Source organism: Ranitomeya imitator, chromosome 5 (assembly GCF_032444005.1).
Source record: "Ranitomeya imitator isolate aRanImi1 chromosome 5, aRanImi1.pri, whole genome shotgun sequence".
NCBI lineage: Eukaryota > Metazoa > Chordata > Amphibia > Anura > Dendrobatidae > Ranitomeya > Ranitomeya imitator.
The window spans coordinates 129,723,952-129,741,044 of record NC_091286.1 but is presented as its reverse complement, the minus strand read 5'-3'; the positions used below and the strand labels follow the sequence as shown (position 1 = coordinate 129,741,044).

Sequence of the window (17,093 nt, the reverse complement as noted above, 5' to 3'; positions counted from 1 at the left end):
ATCGGAATTCCGATACCGCAAATATCGGCCGATACCCGATACTTGCGGTATCGGAATGCTCAACACTAATGAAAAGACAAACGTAGGGATGAAATAGATTCAGCAAAGTGAGGCCCGATATTCTAGACAGAACGAGGATAGGAAAGATAACTTTGCGGTCTACACAAAACCCTAAAGAAAACCACGCAAAGGGGGCAAAAAGACCCTCCGTACCGAACTAACGGCACGGAGGTACACCCCTTGCGTCCCAGAGCTTCCAGCAAAACAAATAGACAAGCTGGACAGAAAAAATAGCAACAAATAGCAAAGAAGCACTTAGCTATGCAGAGCAGCAGGCCACAGGAAAGATCCAGAGAAACACAAGTCCAACACTGGAACATTGACAGGAAGCATGAATCAAAGCATTAGGTGGAGTTAAGTAGAGAAGCAGCTAACGACCTCACCAGATCACCTGAGGGAGGAAACTCAGAAGCTGCAGTACCACTTTCCTCCACAAACGGAAGCTCCCAGAGAGAATCAGCCGAAGTACCACTTGTGACCACAGGAGTGAACTCTGCCATAGAATTCACAACACTCCTCTCTTCCTCTAGACTCTGGCACCTTGATTTCCAAATGAAATGCAAAATTTACTTTCATCTGAACACAACACCTTGGACCACTGAGCATCAGTCCCGTTCTTTTTCTTCTTGGCCCAGGTAAGAGGCTTCTGGCGTTGTCTATTGGTCATGAGTGGCTTGACACAAGGAATGTGACACTTGTAGTCCATGTCCTGGATATGTCTGTGAGTCGTCCACCAGGGCAGCTGGGTACTCGGTAACGGGTCCGGTCTTAAAGGGGAAGTCACGGTGGCTGCGATCTGGTCCGTGGCCCTGGGCGCCCAATTAAGGGGACAGTCTTTTAAGGGAAAGTGTTTATAAGTGTGTTGTGACGCCACCTGTGGTGTTCGGTCAATAGTGGGACCGACTCTGCATTAAAGTGGTCCTCTGGGAGATGTTATTGCAGCACTAATGGTACACTTCCCACAGGTGAAGCGGGGTCCCCAGGGGTCCTAAGGTGTATGGTGGTGATGACGGTTGCCGGTAAATGAGTAAAGGACACATGTTGTAAGTCTTTACCTGGTTTACTGTGGTTGGCAAGCCACAGTCCGGGGCATCAGCAACAGGTACATAGGAGTCCAGGCAGCCCAGAAACAAGCGGAATCCCCTTGGCAAGTCAGGTTAGGAGCCTTCCACTCTGTGCTTGCTAAAGTCCCTTGCTGCCTGAAGTGTTCCAAACAAGATCCTAATTCTTTCAGTTCTTTCTCCCGTCCTTGGACAGGTACCTGTATGGCAGGCAGCTTGAGCCATCCTTTCTGGGGTCTCTACATGGTGACTCCAGGCTCCAGGATGCTGCTGTGCCACAGGCATGATTTGGGCAATATCCATGTAATTCTATGCCCTCTGGTTCTGCTGAGTGTCCTGCAGTTTCACACTAGCCTCGGGCTCCCGCTACCTGGCTCCTGTGCTTTGGCTCCGTGGGTGCCCGGTCACAATTCCCCTCTGAGCCCTGTTCCTCTCCTCTGCTCCTTTCCTGTCTGTCCTTGCTCACAGACTGTCTGTCCTCACTGGTCTCCTGGGACCAACTGTCTCTGTCCACTGTCTCTCACAGATTGTCTGCACCAGACTGAACTGACTCCTCCTCCAAACCAGGATCTTTACTCAGGGAAGCTGCCTAAAACAGGGTTTTGAGCTCTCTCTCCTGGCATGGATTGAGAAGGTGTTGTGTGTGATTTACCTGCCAAAGAGATCCCTCTTGTTTCCGGGCATAGCATTACCCCCCCCTCCCGAGAGGAAGGCAGCACTACTGTGGGACCCGAACTCCTGGGGTGCCTCATTTGTGTGTCGTGGCTCTTGAAGCAATGACTCCAGCAGCAGTCCACCCCTTGTGAATCGCCCCCCAAATTTTTGTATGGCCTTTTCTTAACAATCCTTCAAAGGCTGCGGCTATCCCGGGTGCTTGTTCACCTTTTTCTTCCACACTTTTTCCTTCCACTCAACTTTCCATTAAAATGCTTGGATACGGCACTCTGAACAGCCAGCTTCTTTAGCAATGATCTTTTGTAACTTACACTCCTTGTGGAGTGTGTCAATGACTGCCTTCTGGACATCTGTCAGCAGTCTTCCCCATGATTATGGAGCCTACTGAAACAGACTAAGGGACCTCTTTACACACTTAGGAAGCCTTTTTTTTGTTCATTATTTTAATTTACTGAGTTAATGACTTTTAGGTTTTCATTGGCTGTAAGCCATAATCATCAACATTAACAGAAATAAACACTTAATAATAATAATTTTTTTTATATAGCGGCAACATATTCCGCAGCGCTTTACAGTTTAACAGTTTCAGACACAACGGTCATAAGTAACGTTAACAATACAATAATTAAAGCAAAATTAGACGACCCTGCTCGTGAGAGTTTACAATCTTCAATGAGGTGGGGGAGATACAAAGTACAGGTGTGTATTTACAATGATTTATTTACAATGAAACACTTGAAATACAGTAGATCACTCTGTTTGTAATGACTCTATATAATTTGAGTTTCTCTGCTCAGGGTATGTGCACACGTCAGGATTTCTTGCAGAAATTTTCCTGACAAAAACCGGACATTTCTGCCAGAAATCCGCATGCGTTTTTACCGCGATTTTGACGCGTTTTGACGCATTTTTGACGCGTTTTTGGTGCGTTTTTTGTGCGTTTTTTCCCAAATGCATAGATTTGCGGGAAAAACGCAGAAAATCCGCAAAAATAATGAACATGCTCATTTTTTTTACCGCAATTCGTTTTTTTCGCGGAAAAAAACGCATCCATGTGCACAAAACATGCAGAATGCATTCTAAATGATAGAATGCATAATGTATGCGTTTTTAGGCTGTGTGCACACGTTGCGGTTTTTTCGCGGTTTTTCCCGATAAAAACGCTATAGAACCACAAAAAAAAAAAGCATACAATAAGCATCCCATTATTTAGAATGAATTCTGCATGTTTTGTGCACATGATGCGTTTTTTTCCGCGAAAAAAAACAGATCGCAGTAAAAAACGCAGCATGTTCATTAATTTTCCATTTTTTTTGCGGATTTCCCACTCCAAATGCATTGGGAAGTTTCCGGAAAAAACCGCGGCAAAACCGCGGCAAAATCGCGGCAAAAACACATGCGGTTTTCTTGCGGATTTCTTGCAGAAAATGTCCGGAATTCTCAGGAATTTTCTGTGAGAAATCCTGAACGTGTGCACATAGCCTTAATGAGTTTTTATAGCGTTTTTAGGCTGTGTTCACACGTTGCGTTTTTTTGCGGTTTTTCCCGATAAAAACGCTATAAAACCGCAAAAAAACGCATACAATAAGCATCCCATCATTTAGAATGAATTCTGCATGTTTTGTGCACATGATGCGTTTTTTTCCGCAAAAAAACGCATACCGCACAAAATCCGGACATGCTCTATCTTTTTGCGTTTTTTTTGCGGATTTCCCACTCCAAAATGCATTGGGAAGTGTCCGGAAAAAACCGCGGCAAAAACGCGTCAAAACCGCGGCAAAAACGCGTCAAAACCGCGGCAAAAACGCATGCGGTTTTCTTGCGGATTTCATGCAGAAAATGTCCGGAATTCTCAGGAATTTTCTGCAAGAAATCCTGAATGTGTGCACATAGCCTTAGGGTATGTGCACACGTCAGGATTTCTTGCAGAAATTTTCTTGACAAAAAACGGACATTTCTGCCAGAAATCCGCATGCGTTTTTACCGCGATTTACCGCGTTTTTGACGCGTTTTTGGTGCGTTTTTTCCCAAATGCATAGAATTGCAGAAAATCCGCAAAAATAATGAACATGTTCATTTTTTTTACCACGATTCGTTTTTTTCGCGGAAAAAAACGCATCCATGTGCACAAAACATGCAGAATGCATTCTAAATGATAGAATGCATAATGTATGCATTTTTAATGAGTTTTTATAGCGTTTTTAGCGCGAAAAAACCTGTACGTGTGCACATAGCCTTAGCGCGAAAAAACGTGAAAAAAACGCGAAAAAACCTGTATGTGTGCACATACCCTTATTGTATTGAAGAACTGAAATAAATTAACATTTTGATGATATTCTAATTTTGTGAGTAGCACTTGTGTATATACACACACACATGCACACACAAACACACCCTTTATCAGACCCATACACCCTGTGACACATTTGCCCACCTTCTTCGATGACAGATGTTTCCTTTATTTACTGTATGTAACCACCAGTATGGTATTAGGATCTCAACCAACTTCAGAAAAGTCAATCACATAAAATAAACAAAACCCACTCATCTCTCTTCGCTGAGCCATAAAAAGTGAAGAGTTCAATGTTACACTCTCAAGCAAGCTGAGCAAATTGTGAAATCTGAGCAACATTCCTCCCCTTCCTGTAATATTTGCTTGTAAAGCAAAACAAATGGTAAAGAGATCTAGTTCTGCGTGAATGTCAGGGAGGAAACCATGGCTTTTTTCTCATTTTTGAGTCCGTTTTTTCTTGCTGTTATATGTGTGTTAATAATTATCATTTTACAAAGTATGAAGAAACCAGATGGGCAAAAAGAAAAAGCAGAAAAGATGACTATAGCAGAATCTCGTCCATGGGTAGATGAGGATCTGGAGGATGGCACAGCGCTCTCAGCAGAGGAAGATGGTAAGGGACAAGTTGCTATGTTGTCAGTGTGGCTTTGAAGGTTTTTAGTGAAGTGACCCAGCAAGGCTAAGACAAATTAGATATAAATGTTTACATCAAGAATGAAACATTATGCTTTAGGCCTTATTCAGACTTCAGTGATGTTTCACATATGCAAAAAAATTGTACGAGTATCATCAGTTTTTTGGACCTGAGTTTCATCAGTGTTTGGTCAGCGTCTGTTTTCACCGTCAGCGTTTCATCAGTGATTTTCACGTAAGGATAAATAAATAAACTACAAAGCTTCTAATCACTGCAGTGATTTTCATAGACCCATACGCTTGTTCTGCTACTATTCATTACTGATACAAGGCAGAGATGTCCTTATGATTTTCGCATAGACACATGGTCTGCAAAAAAATACAGACATCGGAACGACCCCATAGATTACAAGGGGTGCGTGTTGTATCCGTGAACATCACATATAAAAAAGCACATATAGAACATGTACTTGAAACATGGACGTCTGAATGAGGCCGTAGGCTATGTTCTCATGCTGCATTTTTGCTAAAAAATTTTGTGTGGGAAAATCCCGCTCTCTTGGCAGTAAAGTAAAAAAAGGTTTTGATTTGTTTTTGTTGCATTTTTGCTGTTTTTTGGTGCAGAATATATTGGTTATTTTCCTGCAGTACATGTTTAATAAAGTTAGTTTTATTCACTAAAAATGCAGCAAAAACACATTGCTACATTTTCTGCAGCGTCTTTTTCGCTTTCCCATTGCTTCCTATAGTGAAAAAATGCTGCAAAAATGCTGAAAGAATTGAAGTGCTGCAAATTTTAAAAAGGAGCAGTTTTCCAAATCAGTCAGAAAATAAATACAAAAGTGTGCCTGAGATTTCTGAAATCTCATTACTTTTGCTGGTACTGTAAAAAGCAGCTTTTAGTTTGCAAAAAAACACAGCAAAAAGATGTAGCAAAAAGCACAACGTTTCAACATAGCCTTAGGGTATGTGCACACGCTGCGGATATTGCTGCGGATCAGCAGCAGTTTCCCATGAGTTTACAGTACAATGGGAAACGAAGTCCGCAGTGCACATGTTGCGGAAAAAAACGCACGGAAACGCAGCGGATTATTTTCCGCAGCATGTCAATTCTTTGTGCGGAATCCGCAGCGTTTTTACACCTGCTCCAATAGAAAAATGCAGATGTAAAACCGCAGCGGAATCCGCAATAGAAACCGTGATAAATCCGCAAGAAAAACCGCAGCGGTTTTGCACTGCGGATTTATCAAATCCGCTGAGGAAAAATCCGCAGAGGAGCTATCTACGTGTGCACATACCCTTATAGTGGTTCACTACCACTAATGGCTTATAATATTCCACCTGATGCTTTAGCACCAGGCAGGGATTCAAAGAGGTGGACATATACGGTATATCAAATCACATACTTTCGATCACCTGATTGTCCATTCTCATCACAGACACTTGGAGAATCCTGACAGAGTTCACAAGAAACAAAAAAAAAGGACTATTCATATCTTCTCTACAGCAAACGCTGTTGCAGAGAAGGTATGAATGGCGGCTTCAGCACCACGTGGGGAGGACAGCGCTTACTGTAGCGCTGTCTCCTGCACGGCACACGGACTGCACACGGACAAGGTCCATGTGCGGTACGTGTTTTACATGGACCCATTGACTTTAATGGGTCCGTGTAATCCGTGCGCTCCCACGAACACTGACATGTCTCCGTGTTTTCCAAACGGACACACTGTCCGTGAAAACACGCTGACATGTGCAGAGACACATTGATTTCAATGTGTCTACGTGAGTCAGTGTCTCCTGTACGTGAGGAAACTGTCACCTCACGTACTGGAGCCACTGACGTTTGAAACCGGCCTAAACAACTTTTGATATTTCATACCATTAAAAAAAAGAAAATTAAAACACGAATACTTAAATTTTTCAATTGTTGATTTTTTTTTGCACATTTCCTTTAATAGCAAATTGCTAATGTGTAAATCTGCAGCATTATGAGATGTGAATAATTTACATTATTCTGTTGTGACCAAGTAAAATGCACATTTATGTTGACATTTGTCTCTTCCAACCCATGCCCACCATAAACATGAACAATTAAGTTTTTGAGTTGTCTCTTCTGACTCCCCATACACATGAGCACACAGTTTCATCACACAGGTCTCCAAATTATCTTCTGCTATGTTGGATGTGAACCATGGCTTTACAGCACATTTCCCACAATAGGCAAATTTTACACAAAAACAGCAGCTTGATCCTCGACAAACAAGTGCATATACAGTACAACTCTGTCAATGGAACAATTAAAAATGTTAAAAGTCTCAGACTAATGTGACACAAATCTATTCTTTGTAAATGTAAATTTAAAATGGTCTTAATCATACAGATCCATAGAACGAAATATCTTCCACTTAGGGTATGTGCACACGTTGCAGATTCTCTGTGGATCCGCAGCGTTTTTTGAGGTGCAGAAACGCTGCCGATCCGCAATTGATATACATTACAATGTAAATCAATGAGAAAATAAAATGTTGTGCACACTTTGCAGAAAATCCGCTGCGGAAACGCTGCGTTTTAAAAGAAGTAGCATGTCACTTCTTTTTTGTGAATCTGCAGCGTTTTTGTACCCATTCCATTATAGAAAACCGCAGGGGTAAAAACCACAGCAAATCTGCAAGAAAACCGCAGCAAAAACGCGCAAAAAACGCTGTGGAACCGCACAAAAAACGCAACAAAACCGCAGGTGCGTTTTCTGCCAGGAGAGGTAGAATCCGCACCAGAAATTCCTAAGCCTAATCTGCAACGTGTGCACATAGCCTAAGAACAGTGGACCCCCAAGCACTTTCATATACAGTTGTGCTTTTTTGGCCTTTCTTCAGAGAATATGAATAATAACACCAAAACTTTTTCTCCACTCATGGTTAATGGTTGGGTGAAGCCATTTAATAATAATAATAATAATAATCTTTATTTATATAGCGCCAACATATTCCGCAGCGCTTTACAGTTTAACAGTTTCAAACACAACAGTCATAGGTAACAATGTTAACAATACAGTAAGAAAGCAAAATAAGACAAAATAAGACAACCCTGCTCGTGAGAGCTTACAATCTACAATGAGGTGGGGGAGATACAAAGTACAGGTGTGTATTTACAATGATGTATTTACAATGATGGTCCAGCCATCTTCATGGAGTGGGGGGTAGATGGAGATACTGAATGGGCTACACACACACACAAACATAAAATGAGTTTGATTAGGGAACGTGATAGGCCGCTCTGAACAAATGAGTTTTGAGCGAGCGCCTAAAACTAATTTATTGTCAAACTACTGTGTTTTCTCTTTTTTAACTCATAATGACAACGCAAAACATCCAAATGACCCTGATCAAAAGTTCACATACCCCACTCCAGCATTACTGCCCTGACTGGTGTATGGGGCTCGGTGGGCAGAGGGGGCCCGCATCGGACCCCGTCTCATCTGCTCACCGGGCCCCTACCGGCAGGCTAAACTGGGCCCTTAGCGGTGCTGTGGCAGCAAAGCTATTGATGTGTGGGCCTGTGCCTACACATCAAAAGTTAACAGCTGCCAGCCAATTGGAGCGCGCTTCAGCTGAGTGGAGGGAGCTTCGCCTTCGCCGCAGGAGCGCGGGCAGGTAATAACTTTTTTTTTTAATATTGAGAGCGGCGATCCGGGGGGCCCCAGGGCAGAATGCTGGAGACACGGGGCGGGGGGCAGAATGCTGGAGACACTGGGGCACAATGCTGGAGACACTGGAGTGGAATGCTGGACACATTGGGGGCACAATGCTGGAGATACTTGGACAGAATGCTGGACACACTGGGGGCAAAATGCTGGACACACTAGGGCAGATTTCTGGACACACTGGGGCAGAATGCTGGAGACACTGGGGGCACAATGCTGGAGACACTGGGGCAGTATGCTGGACACACTGGGGGCACAATGCTGGACACACTGGGGCAGATTGCTGGACACACTGGGGCACAATGCTGGACACACTGGGGCAGATTGCTGGACACTGGCGCAGAATGCTGGACACACTGGGGGCAGAATGCTGAAGACACTGGGGGCACAATGCTGGACACACTGGGGGCAGATTGCTGGACACACTGGGGAAGATTGCTGGACACACTGGGGGCAGAATGCTGGAGACACTGGGGGCACAATGCTGGAGACACTGGGGCAGAATGCTGGAGACACTGGGGGCACAATGCTGGAGACACTGGGGCAGAATGCTGGAGACACTGGGGGCATGATGCTGGACACATGGGGCAGATTGCTGGACCCACTGGGGCAGATTGCTGGACACACTGGGGGCAGAATGCTGGACACACTGGGGGCAGAATTCTGGAGACACTGGGGCAGAATGCTGGAGACACTGGGGCAGAATGCTGGAGACATATTGGGGCAGAATGCTGGACACATCGGGGGCAGAATGCTGGACACATTGGGGGCAGAGTGCTGGAGACACTGGGGCAGAATGCTGGAGACACTAGGGAAGAATGCTGGAGACACTGGGGAAGAATGCTGGAGACACATTGGGGCAGAATGCTGGAAACACATTGGGGGCAGAATGCTGGAGACACATTGGGAGCAGAATGCTGGACACATTGGGGCAGAATGCTGGACACATTGGGGGCAGAATGCTGGAGACATAGGGGGCATAATGGAGATACGGGGCATGATTGGATCATGGGGCAGGATAGATATGATGGAGACACATGGGGCAGGATGGGGAGATCATATGGGGCAGAATGGATACTCATGAGGGCAGGATGGGAGAGCATATGGCTGAAGCCAGGAATGAGACACATGGGGGCCAGGTTGGCAAATATTATTACCATAAGGGCTTATTAAGGGATATTACTACAGTGATGTATTTATTTTTTGAGTATACTGTTTTAAATGGGGGGCTGTCCTGTTACTGTGTAGAGTGACACTATGTTGCTTTTTTTTCTTCATGTCATGTAATGTAGAAGTTGGGAAAAATTAATTAATGTGTTCTGCAAGCGGAGCTCGAGATAACTGTGTTATTTCCTGCAGAGATTAGCCCTGGCTGGAATAAATGATGGTGGTCTGTGCTGGATGAAAAACAAAGTTAAGGACTTCACCTAGAGACATCACTGGTGAGTCAGTGTGTTACCTATACCCTGACACTATACACTGTATACTATATACAGAGCTCCTGTGTATAATACCACCAGTGATCACTATTACCTGTTCACAGACACTGCATACTAAGCACAGATCTCCTGTATATAATGGCACTGATGGTGATAGTATTGAGTTTTTTTATTACTGATCAGTATTGTAGTATTCAGTCACTATGTGGTGGTAATATGTGGTCTGGACATGGTGTTGCGGTATTTGTCCCTTGTATGTGCTATTTGGTCACTATGTGGTGGTAATATGATGTCTGGTCATGTGCAGTTGTATTTGTTCCTTGAATGTGATATTATTTGGTCATTGGTGGTAATATGTGGTCTGGTCATGGTGTTGTGGTATTTGTTCCCTGTATTTGATATTATTCGATCACTGTGGTGGTAATATGTGGTCTGGACATGGTGTAGCGGTATTTGCTCTTAGAATGTGATATTATTGGTCATTTTAAAAATTGAAAAACAAATAAAAATATACCTAAATTGTATTGCATATTTTAACAAATATTTAATAGGTTACAGTAGAGTAGGGCCTCCCGTGTTATGGTGGTGGCTAAAAAAATCTTTTGGCCAAAAGAAAAGCTGCTGGCTATATGTGTGATCTAGTGATGGGAACTGTTAATGTGTGATAGGTGAGAAGTGGAGTTTTTCCAAGAGAGAGCGCTGGGACTGTGGACAGTTTGAGGGGTGGAGAGTGGAGGCGGGGCTGGGGAGGAGCCTGGGCTGCATCTCAAGGGGGCCCCGAAAATTTGGCCTGTATGGGGCCCCGAAATTTCTAGTGGCAGCCCTGCCATGTATTGCCCCTTTTAACATGAATGCCAGCTTGAAGTCTTTTGTGGTCTTCGTGGATGAGGGTCTTTATTTACTCAGATGGTAAAGCTGCCCACTCTTCTTGGCAAAAAGCCTCCAGTTCCTGTAAATTCTGTAAATTCCTGGGCTGTCTAGCATGAACTGCGCACATGAGATCTCCCCAGAGTGGCTCAATGATACAGCAGAGGGGAAGTATTTAGTCAGCCACCAATTATGCAAGTTCTCCCACTTAAAAAAGATGAGAGAGGCCTGTAATTGACATCATAGGTAGACCACAACTATGAGAGTCAAAATGAGAAAACAAATCCAGAAAATCACCTTGTCTGGTTTGGCAAGATTTAATTTGCAAATTATGGTGGAAAATAAGTATTTGGTCACCTAAAAACATGCATGATTTCTGGCTCTCACAGACCTGTAACTTCTTCTTTAAAAGGCTCCTTTGTCCTCCACTCATTACCTGTAGTAATGGCACCTGTTTGAACTTGTTATCAGTATAAAAGACACCTGTCCACAACCTCAAACAGTCACACTCCAAGCTCCACTATTTTGAAGACCAAAGAGCTATCGAAGGACACAGAAACAAAATTGCAGCCCTGCACCAGGCTCGGAAGACTGAATCTGCAATAGGCAAGCAGCTTGGTGTGATGAAATCAACTGTGGGAGCAATAATAAGAAAATGGAAGACATTCAAGACCACTGATAATCTCCCTTAATCTGGGGCTCCACGCAAGATCTCACCCCGTTGGGTCACAATGATCACAAGAACAGTAAACAAAAATCCCAGAACCCCAATTGAGGACCTAGTGAATGACCTACTGTACATAGAGCTGAGACTACCATAACAAAGGCTACCATCAGTAACACATTATGCCACCAGGGGCTCAGATCCTGCAGTGCCAGTCGTGTCCCCCTGCCTAAGCCAGTATATGTCTGGGCCTGTCTGCAGTTTGCTAGAGAGCATTTGGATTATCCAGAAGAGTATTGGGAGAATGTCATATGGTCTGGTAAAACCAAAGTAGAACTGTTTGGTAGAAACAAAACTCGTTGTGTTTGGAGGAGACAGAATGCTGAGTTGCATCCAAAGAACACCATACCTACTGTGAAGCATGGGGGTGGCATCATCATGCTTTGGGGCTGTTTCTCTGCAAGAGGACCAGGATGACTGATCAGTGTACATAAAAGAATGAATGGGGCCATGTATCGAGAAATTTTGAGTGTAAACCTCCTTCCATCAGCAACGGCATTGAAGATGAAACGTGGATGGGTCTTTCAGCATAATAATAAATAAATAATAATAATAAAATAATGATCCCAAGCACACCACCAGGGCAATGAAGGAGTGGCTTCGTAAGAAGCATATGAAGGCCCTGGAGTGGCCTAGCCAGTCTCCAGATCTGAACCCCATAGGAAACCTTTGGAGGGAGTTGAAAGTCTGTGTTGCCTAGCGAGCGACAGGCTCAAAACATCAGTGCTCTAGAGGAGATCAACATGGAGGAATAGGTCAACATACCACCAACAGTGTGTGCCAACCTTGTGAAGACTTATAGAAAAAGTTTGACCAATATCATTGCTAACACAGGATATAACAAAATATTGAGATGAACTTTTGTTAATGACCAAATACTTATTTTCCTCAATAATTTGCAAAATAAATCATGCCAAATCAGACAAGGTGATTTTCTGGATTTGTTTTCTCATTTTGACTTTCATTGTTGCGGTCTACCTATGATGTCAATTACTGGCCTCTCTCATCTTTTTAAGTGGGAGAACTTGCACAATTTGTGGCTAACTAAATACTTTTTTCCCCCACTGTATTTAAGTCAGGAGACTGAGATGGCCACTCCAGAACTTTCACTTTGTTCTGCTGTAGCCAATGACAGGTCAACTTGGCCTTGTGTTTTGGATCACTGTCATGTTGCAAGTACGTCCCATGCGCAGCTTCTGTGCTGATGAGTGCAAATATGCCTCCAGTGTTTGCTGATAACGTGCTGCATTCATCTTTCCTTCAACTTTGGCTAAGTTTCCGGTGCCTTTGTAGCTCACACACCCCAAAAAATCAGCGATCCACCTTCGTGTTTTAGAGTAGGAATGATGTTCCTTTCATCATAGACCTTGTTGACCTCTCTCAAAGTGAAACATTTATGATTGTGGCCAAAAAGTTCAATTTTGGTCTCATCACTCCAAATTACATTGTTCCAGAAGTTTTGAAGCTTGTCTCTGTACTGTTTTGGGTATTGTAGGCAACATACTTTGTGGCATTAGCACAGTAATGGCTTTCTTCTGGCAACTCGACCATGCGGCCCATTTTTCTTCAAGTGCCTCCTTATTGTGCATCTTGAAACAACCACACCATTAGTTTTCAGAGAGTCCTGTATTTCAGCTGATGTTATTTGCAGGTTTTTCTTTGCATCTTGAACAATTTTCCTGGCAGTTGTGGACGACATATTTGTTGGTCTACCTGAACGTGGTTTTGTTTTTACAGAGCCCCTGATTTTCCATTTGTTAATTACAGTATGAATGCTGTTGACTGGCATTATCAATTCCTTGAATATCTTTTTGTGTCCCTTTCCTGTTTTATACTACATTTTCCCCTAGATCCGTTGACAATTCTTTTGCTTTCCCCATGACTCACACTCCAGAAATGTCAGTGGCTGGATGAAAGGTTCAAGAACCTGTCTGGATCCCAGAAACTCACTCAGCTTTTATGCATACATATTGATTACAAGCAAAAAGGTCACAGGTGAGGATGTTGCCTTTAGTAGCCATTCAAACCCATTTGTGTCAACTTCTGTGCATGTTATCAGGCCAAATCACTGGGGTATGTGAACTTTTGATCAATATCATTTGGATGTTTAGGATTGTCATTATGATTTAAAAAGAGAAAACACAGAAGTTTGACAATAAATGGCGTCATCCAACCACTAACCATGAGTGGAGAAAAAGTTTTGGTGTTATCAGTCATATTTTCTTAAAAAAGGCCAAGAAAGCCGAATTTCTGCTGGGGTATGTAAACTTTTGAACACAACTGTATGCAATATCACAAACAGAGCAGGTACTCACCACCCTTGCGCTGCTTCTCTGTCACTGATCCGCTCTCAGTGTTTTGGATACTGCTGTGCTGTTTTGTCAGCAGCTCACATTGCGGCTGAGATCAGTGAATGTGCCGACATAGGTGGCTCAGGCCGTCGACTTCAGTGATAAGCTGCAACTGTGATGTATGCTGTCAAAATGATGTCACTGCTGCAGCCATGGCACTGAGTGCACAGCAACGATGGGGCGTCACTGGGACGAGGGAGAGTAAATAACTGCTGTGTTTACAAAAATTGAAAGAAACGGATGGCCACCAGTAGAAGCGCCACTGCAGCACAAAACGGCTGTCGTTCATTCCACTCCTGCACCCATCCTCCCAACGCCGGTATTTTAAAGTATTGGAATAAAGAAGAATTTTTTTTAACCGGTGAGTGCCATCCGTTTCTTTCAATTTTTGTATCCATTGTGGCTATTTTCTTTGGAGTGGCACCCCGGCTCACAGAGCACTTACTGCTATATATAAGCCGGCAGTATCATTTCATGCAATGCCGGTGCACTGAGCGGGCTTCCCCGCTGTGCAGATTTATACTTCTTTGGAGCTGCTGTGTTTGTTACACATACAAAAGTGTTGAGGTTCACTTTTTTGAATTGGAAAACCCTTTTAAGATGACATATTTAGTGCTGTTTTTTTTAAAATAATACTCAAAAAATTTATTTCGGTTTACCAATTATAGTAAATTAAATTGAATTGTTAAAAAATAATTTGTACTGCAAAAATATAACACCCAAAGTAGACCTAGACCACCAAAGAATCATTCCCCCACAGCCCTCCCACACACACTATGATAGCACTGAAGTGCGTTTCCCTCAACACAGTATGATGTACCCACCCTCTTCCCACATAGTAATGTTTTCCCACAGCCCATCACACAGTTTGATGCTGCCACAGACCCTCGACTCAGTATGACGCCCCACAACACCCCCAAAACAGCAACTGTCCCTTTACACACAGTAAAATACACAATCCCTCTGGACATCATGACGTACCCACAGTGACTTTCACACAATATGATAACCCTCACATATATTGATGCTATCAGTTCCCCCAGACAGCATTATGCCTTCCACAGTCACCACCACACAGTATGATGTCTTCCACAGTCACCCCCACACAGTATGATGCATTCCACAGTCACCACCACACAGTATGATGCCTTCCACAGTCACCACCACACAGTATGATGCCCCAACACTGTATGAGTCTCACCACAAAGTATTAAACCCCCACAATTCTCTCATAGTATAATGCCCTCCACATAGTATGATGCCCTTAAGATGTGACACACAATATGATACTTCATACAGTACACCACAAGCAGAGTAATGACCCAACCATGATAGTCACCCTAACGCACAAATTGACGTCCCCGCAGTGGCAAACACACAAGCATATCACTTGTCTGTTAGTCTTGTCACATCCCTGATCCTCTGCTACTGATCTAGTTTCTGATGTCCAGTCACCTCAACTGAGAATACTGTATAAGAAAAATTTGCCATGTTCTATCACTTGGTTCATTATAGAGGCAATGCTTATTGGTACAACAGCAAACATACTGCAAACTTTTAGTGATATTTAGGGTTCATTGTCATGTGCATGATTTAGGTTTATCAAGGCCACATGGTGGGTTTCCTGTGCATCACCATTTGCCCATCCAGTATACTACTATACATTAATGATGCCACTAGTGGCACAAATCTTTGCAAATGGCAGGAAAAACATGCAGGTCATTTTAACAAATATGTGCCATGGAGCGCCCCCAAGGGCTAGGAGAACTCGGTACCTGGTCCTTCGGTTCTGAAGGGGGATGTCACGGTGGCTGACCCAGTCCGTGGCCCTCGGGAGGTCCGTTGATAAAGGGGAAAGGTCTTTAAAGGGGAAACGTTCGTGACGCCACCTGTGGTATTCGGTCAGGGTGACCGACGCTGCTTAGGGATCCGCTGGGGTGATGTTATGGCAGCTAGATGGTATACCTTCCCACAGGTGAAGTATGTGCCCAGGCCTTCCCAGTGTGTAAATGGTGAATGGTGAGAGGCGCAGTGAAGAATGAGGACACAAGGTTGCAGTCTCTTTACCTTTTTTTGCTGTAGGCTTTGGTGTCCACAGTCCAGAGCACCAGATCACAGGGCAGGCAGAGTCCAGCTGGTTTGGAGGCAAATCCAGAGTCCCCTTATCCAGGTGGAAATCAGTAGCCTTCCTCTAGCGCCATGTGTTGTAGTCCCTTACTGCTAAGCTTCTCATAAGGTCCTCACAACTGTTGTAGATATTCTAGATGTTGTGTGTTGTGAATTCTGTGGCCAAGCTCCCTCCTGTGGTCGAGAGTGGTACTGCGGCTTCTGAGTTTCCTTCCTCAGGTGATGAGGTTAAGTCGTTAGGTGCTGCTCTATTTAACTCCACCTGGTGCTTTGATCCTGGCCTCCAGTCAATGTTCTAGTATTGGTCTTGCTTCCTCCTGGATCGTTCCTGTAGCCTGTCTCTCCTGCATAAGCTAAGTTTTGCTTGTGTTATTTTTTGTTTGCTATTTTTTCTGTCCAGCTTGCTATTTTGGTTTTTCTTGCTTGCTGGAAGCTCTGAGACGCAGAGGGAGCACCTCCGTACCGTTAGTCAGTGCGGAGGGTCTTTTTGCCCCTCTGCGTGGTTGTTTGTAGGTTTTTGTGTTGACCGCAAAGCTATCTTTCCTATCCTCGGTCTATTCAGTAAGTCGGGCCTCACTTTGCTAAATCTATTTCATCTCTGTGTTTGTATTTTCATCTTACTCACAGTCATTATATGTGGGGGGCTGCCTTTTCCTTTGGGGAATTTCTCTGAGGCAAGGTAGGCTTATTTTTCTATCTTTAGGGCTAGTTAGTTTCTCAGGCTGTGCCGAGTTTGCATAGGGAGCGTTAGGCGCAATACACGGCTACCTCTAGTGTGGTGTGTTAGGATTAGGGATTGCGGTCAGCAGAGTTCCCACGTCTCAGAGCTCGTCCTTTATTTTTGATAATTGTCAGGTCACTTTGTGTGCTCTGTACTTCTATGTCCACTGTGGTTCTGAATTACCTGATCATAACAGTTGTGTCTCTCCCTGTCCTCTGGATGGATAGGACAAACCCGTATGACTGGTGGCCTGAGGCTTTTTACAGGGACTCTAGCACGCCCCTGCCCCCACAAGTTGCCACCGTGCCTCCTGGGTATAGGGCGGGCAGGAAACGTGGAATTAGCTGTCCTGCCGGTCTCTGGAGTAAGGCATAGAGAACTGTTGCTCCCTCGGTGTTCCGGCTACCGGATCCTGCGCCTCAAAAGGAGGCAGCCTATGCAG

At 44.0% G+C, this 17,093-nt stretch overlaps 1 protein-coding gene across 1 annotated transcript in view; it reads left to right on the top strand.

Annotated features, from left to right (window-relative positions):
- Nucleotides 1–4,443: 4,443 nt before the first annotated feature.
- Nucleotides 4,444–17,093, top strand: part of IYD (iodotyrosine deiodinase) — a 114,342-nt gene continuing 101,692 nt past the window's right edge. Inside the window, exon 1 of the mRNA XM_069769147.1 lies at nt 4,444–4,702. Within this exon, the coding sequence (XP_069625248.1) occupies nt 4,513–4,702 (190 nt within the window). The 5' untranslated portion in view covers nt 4,444–4,512. The remainder of the gene's footprint in view (nt 4,703–17,093) is intronic.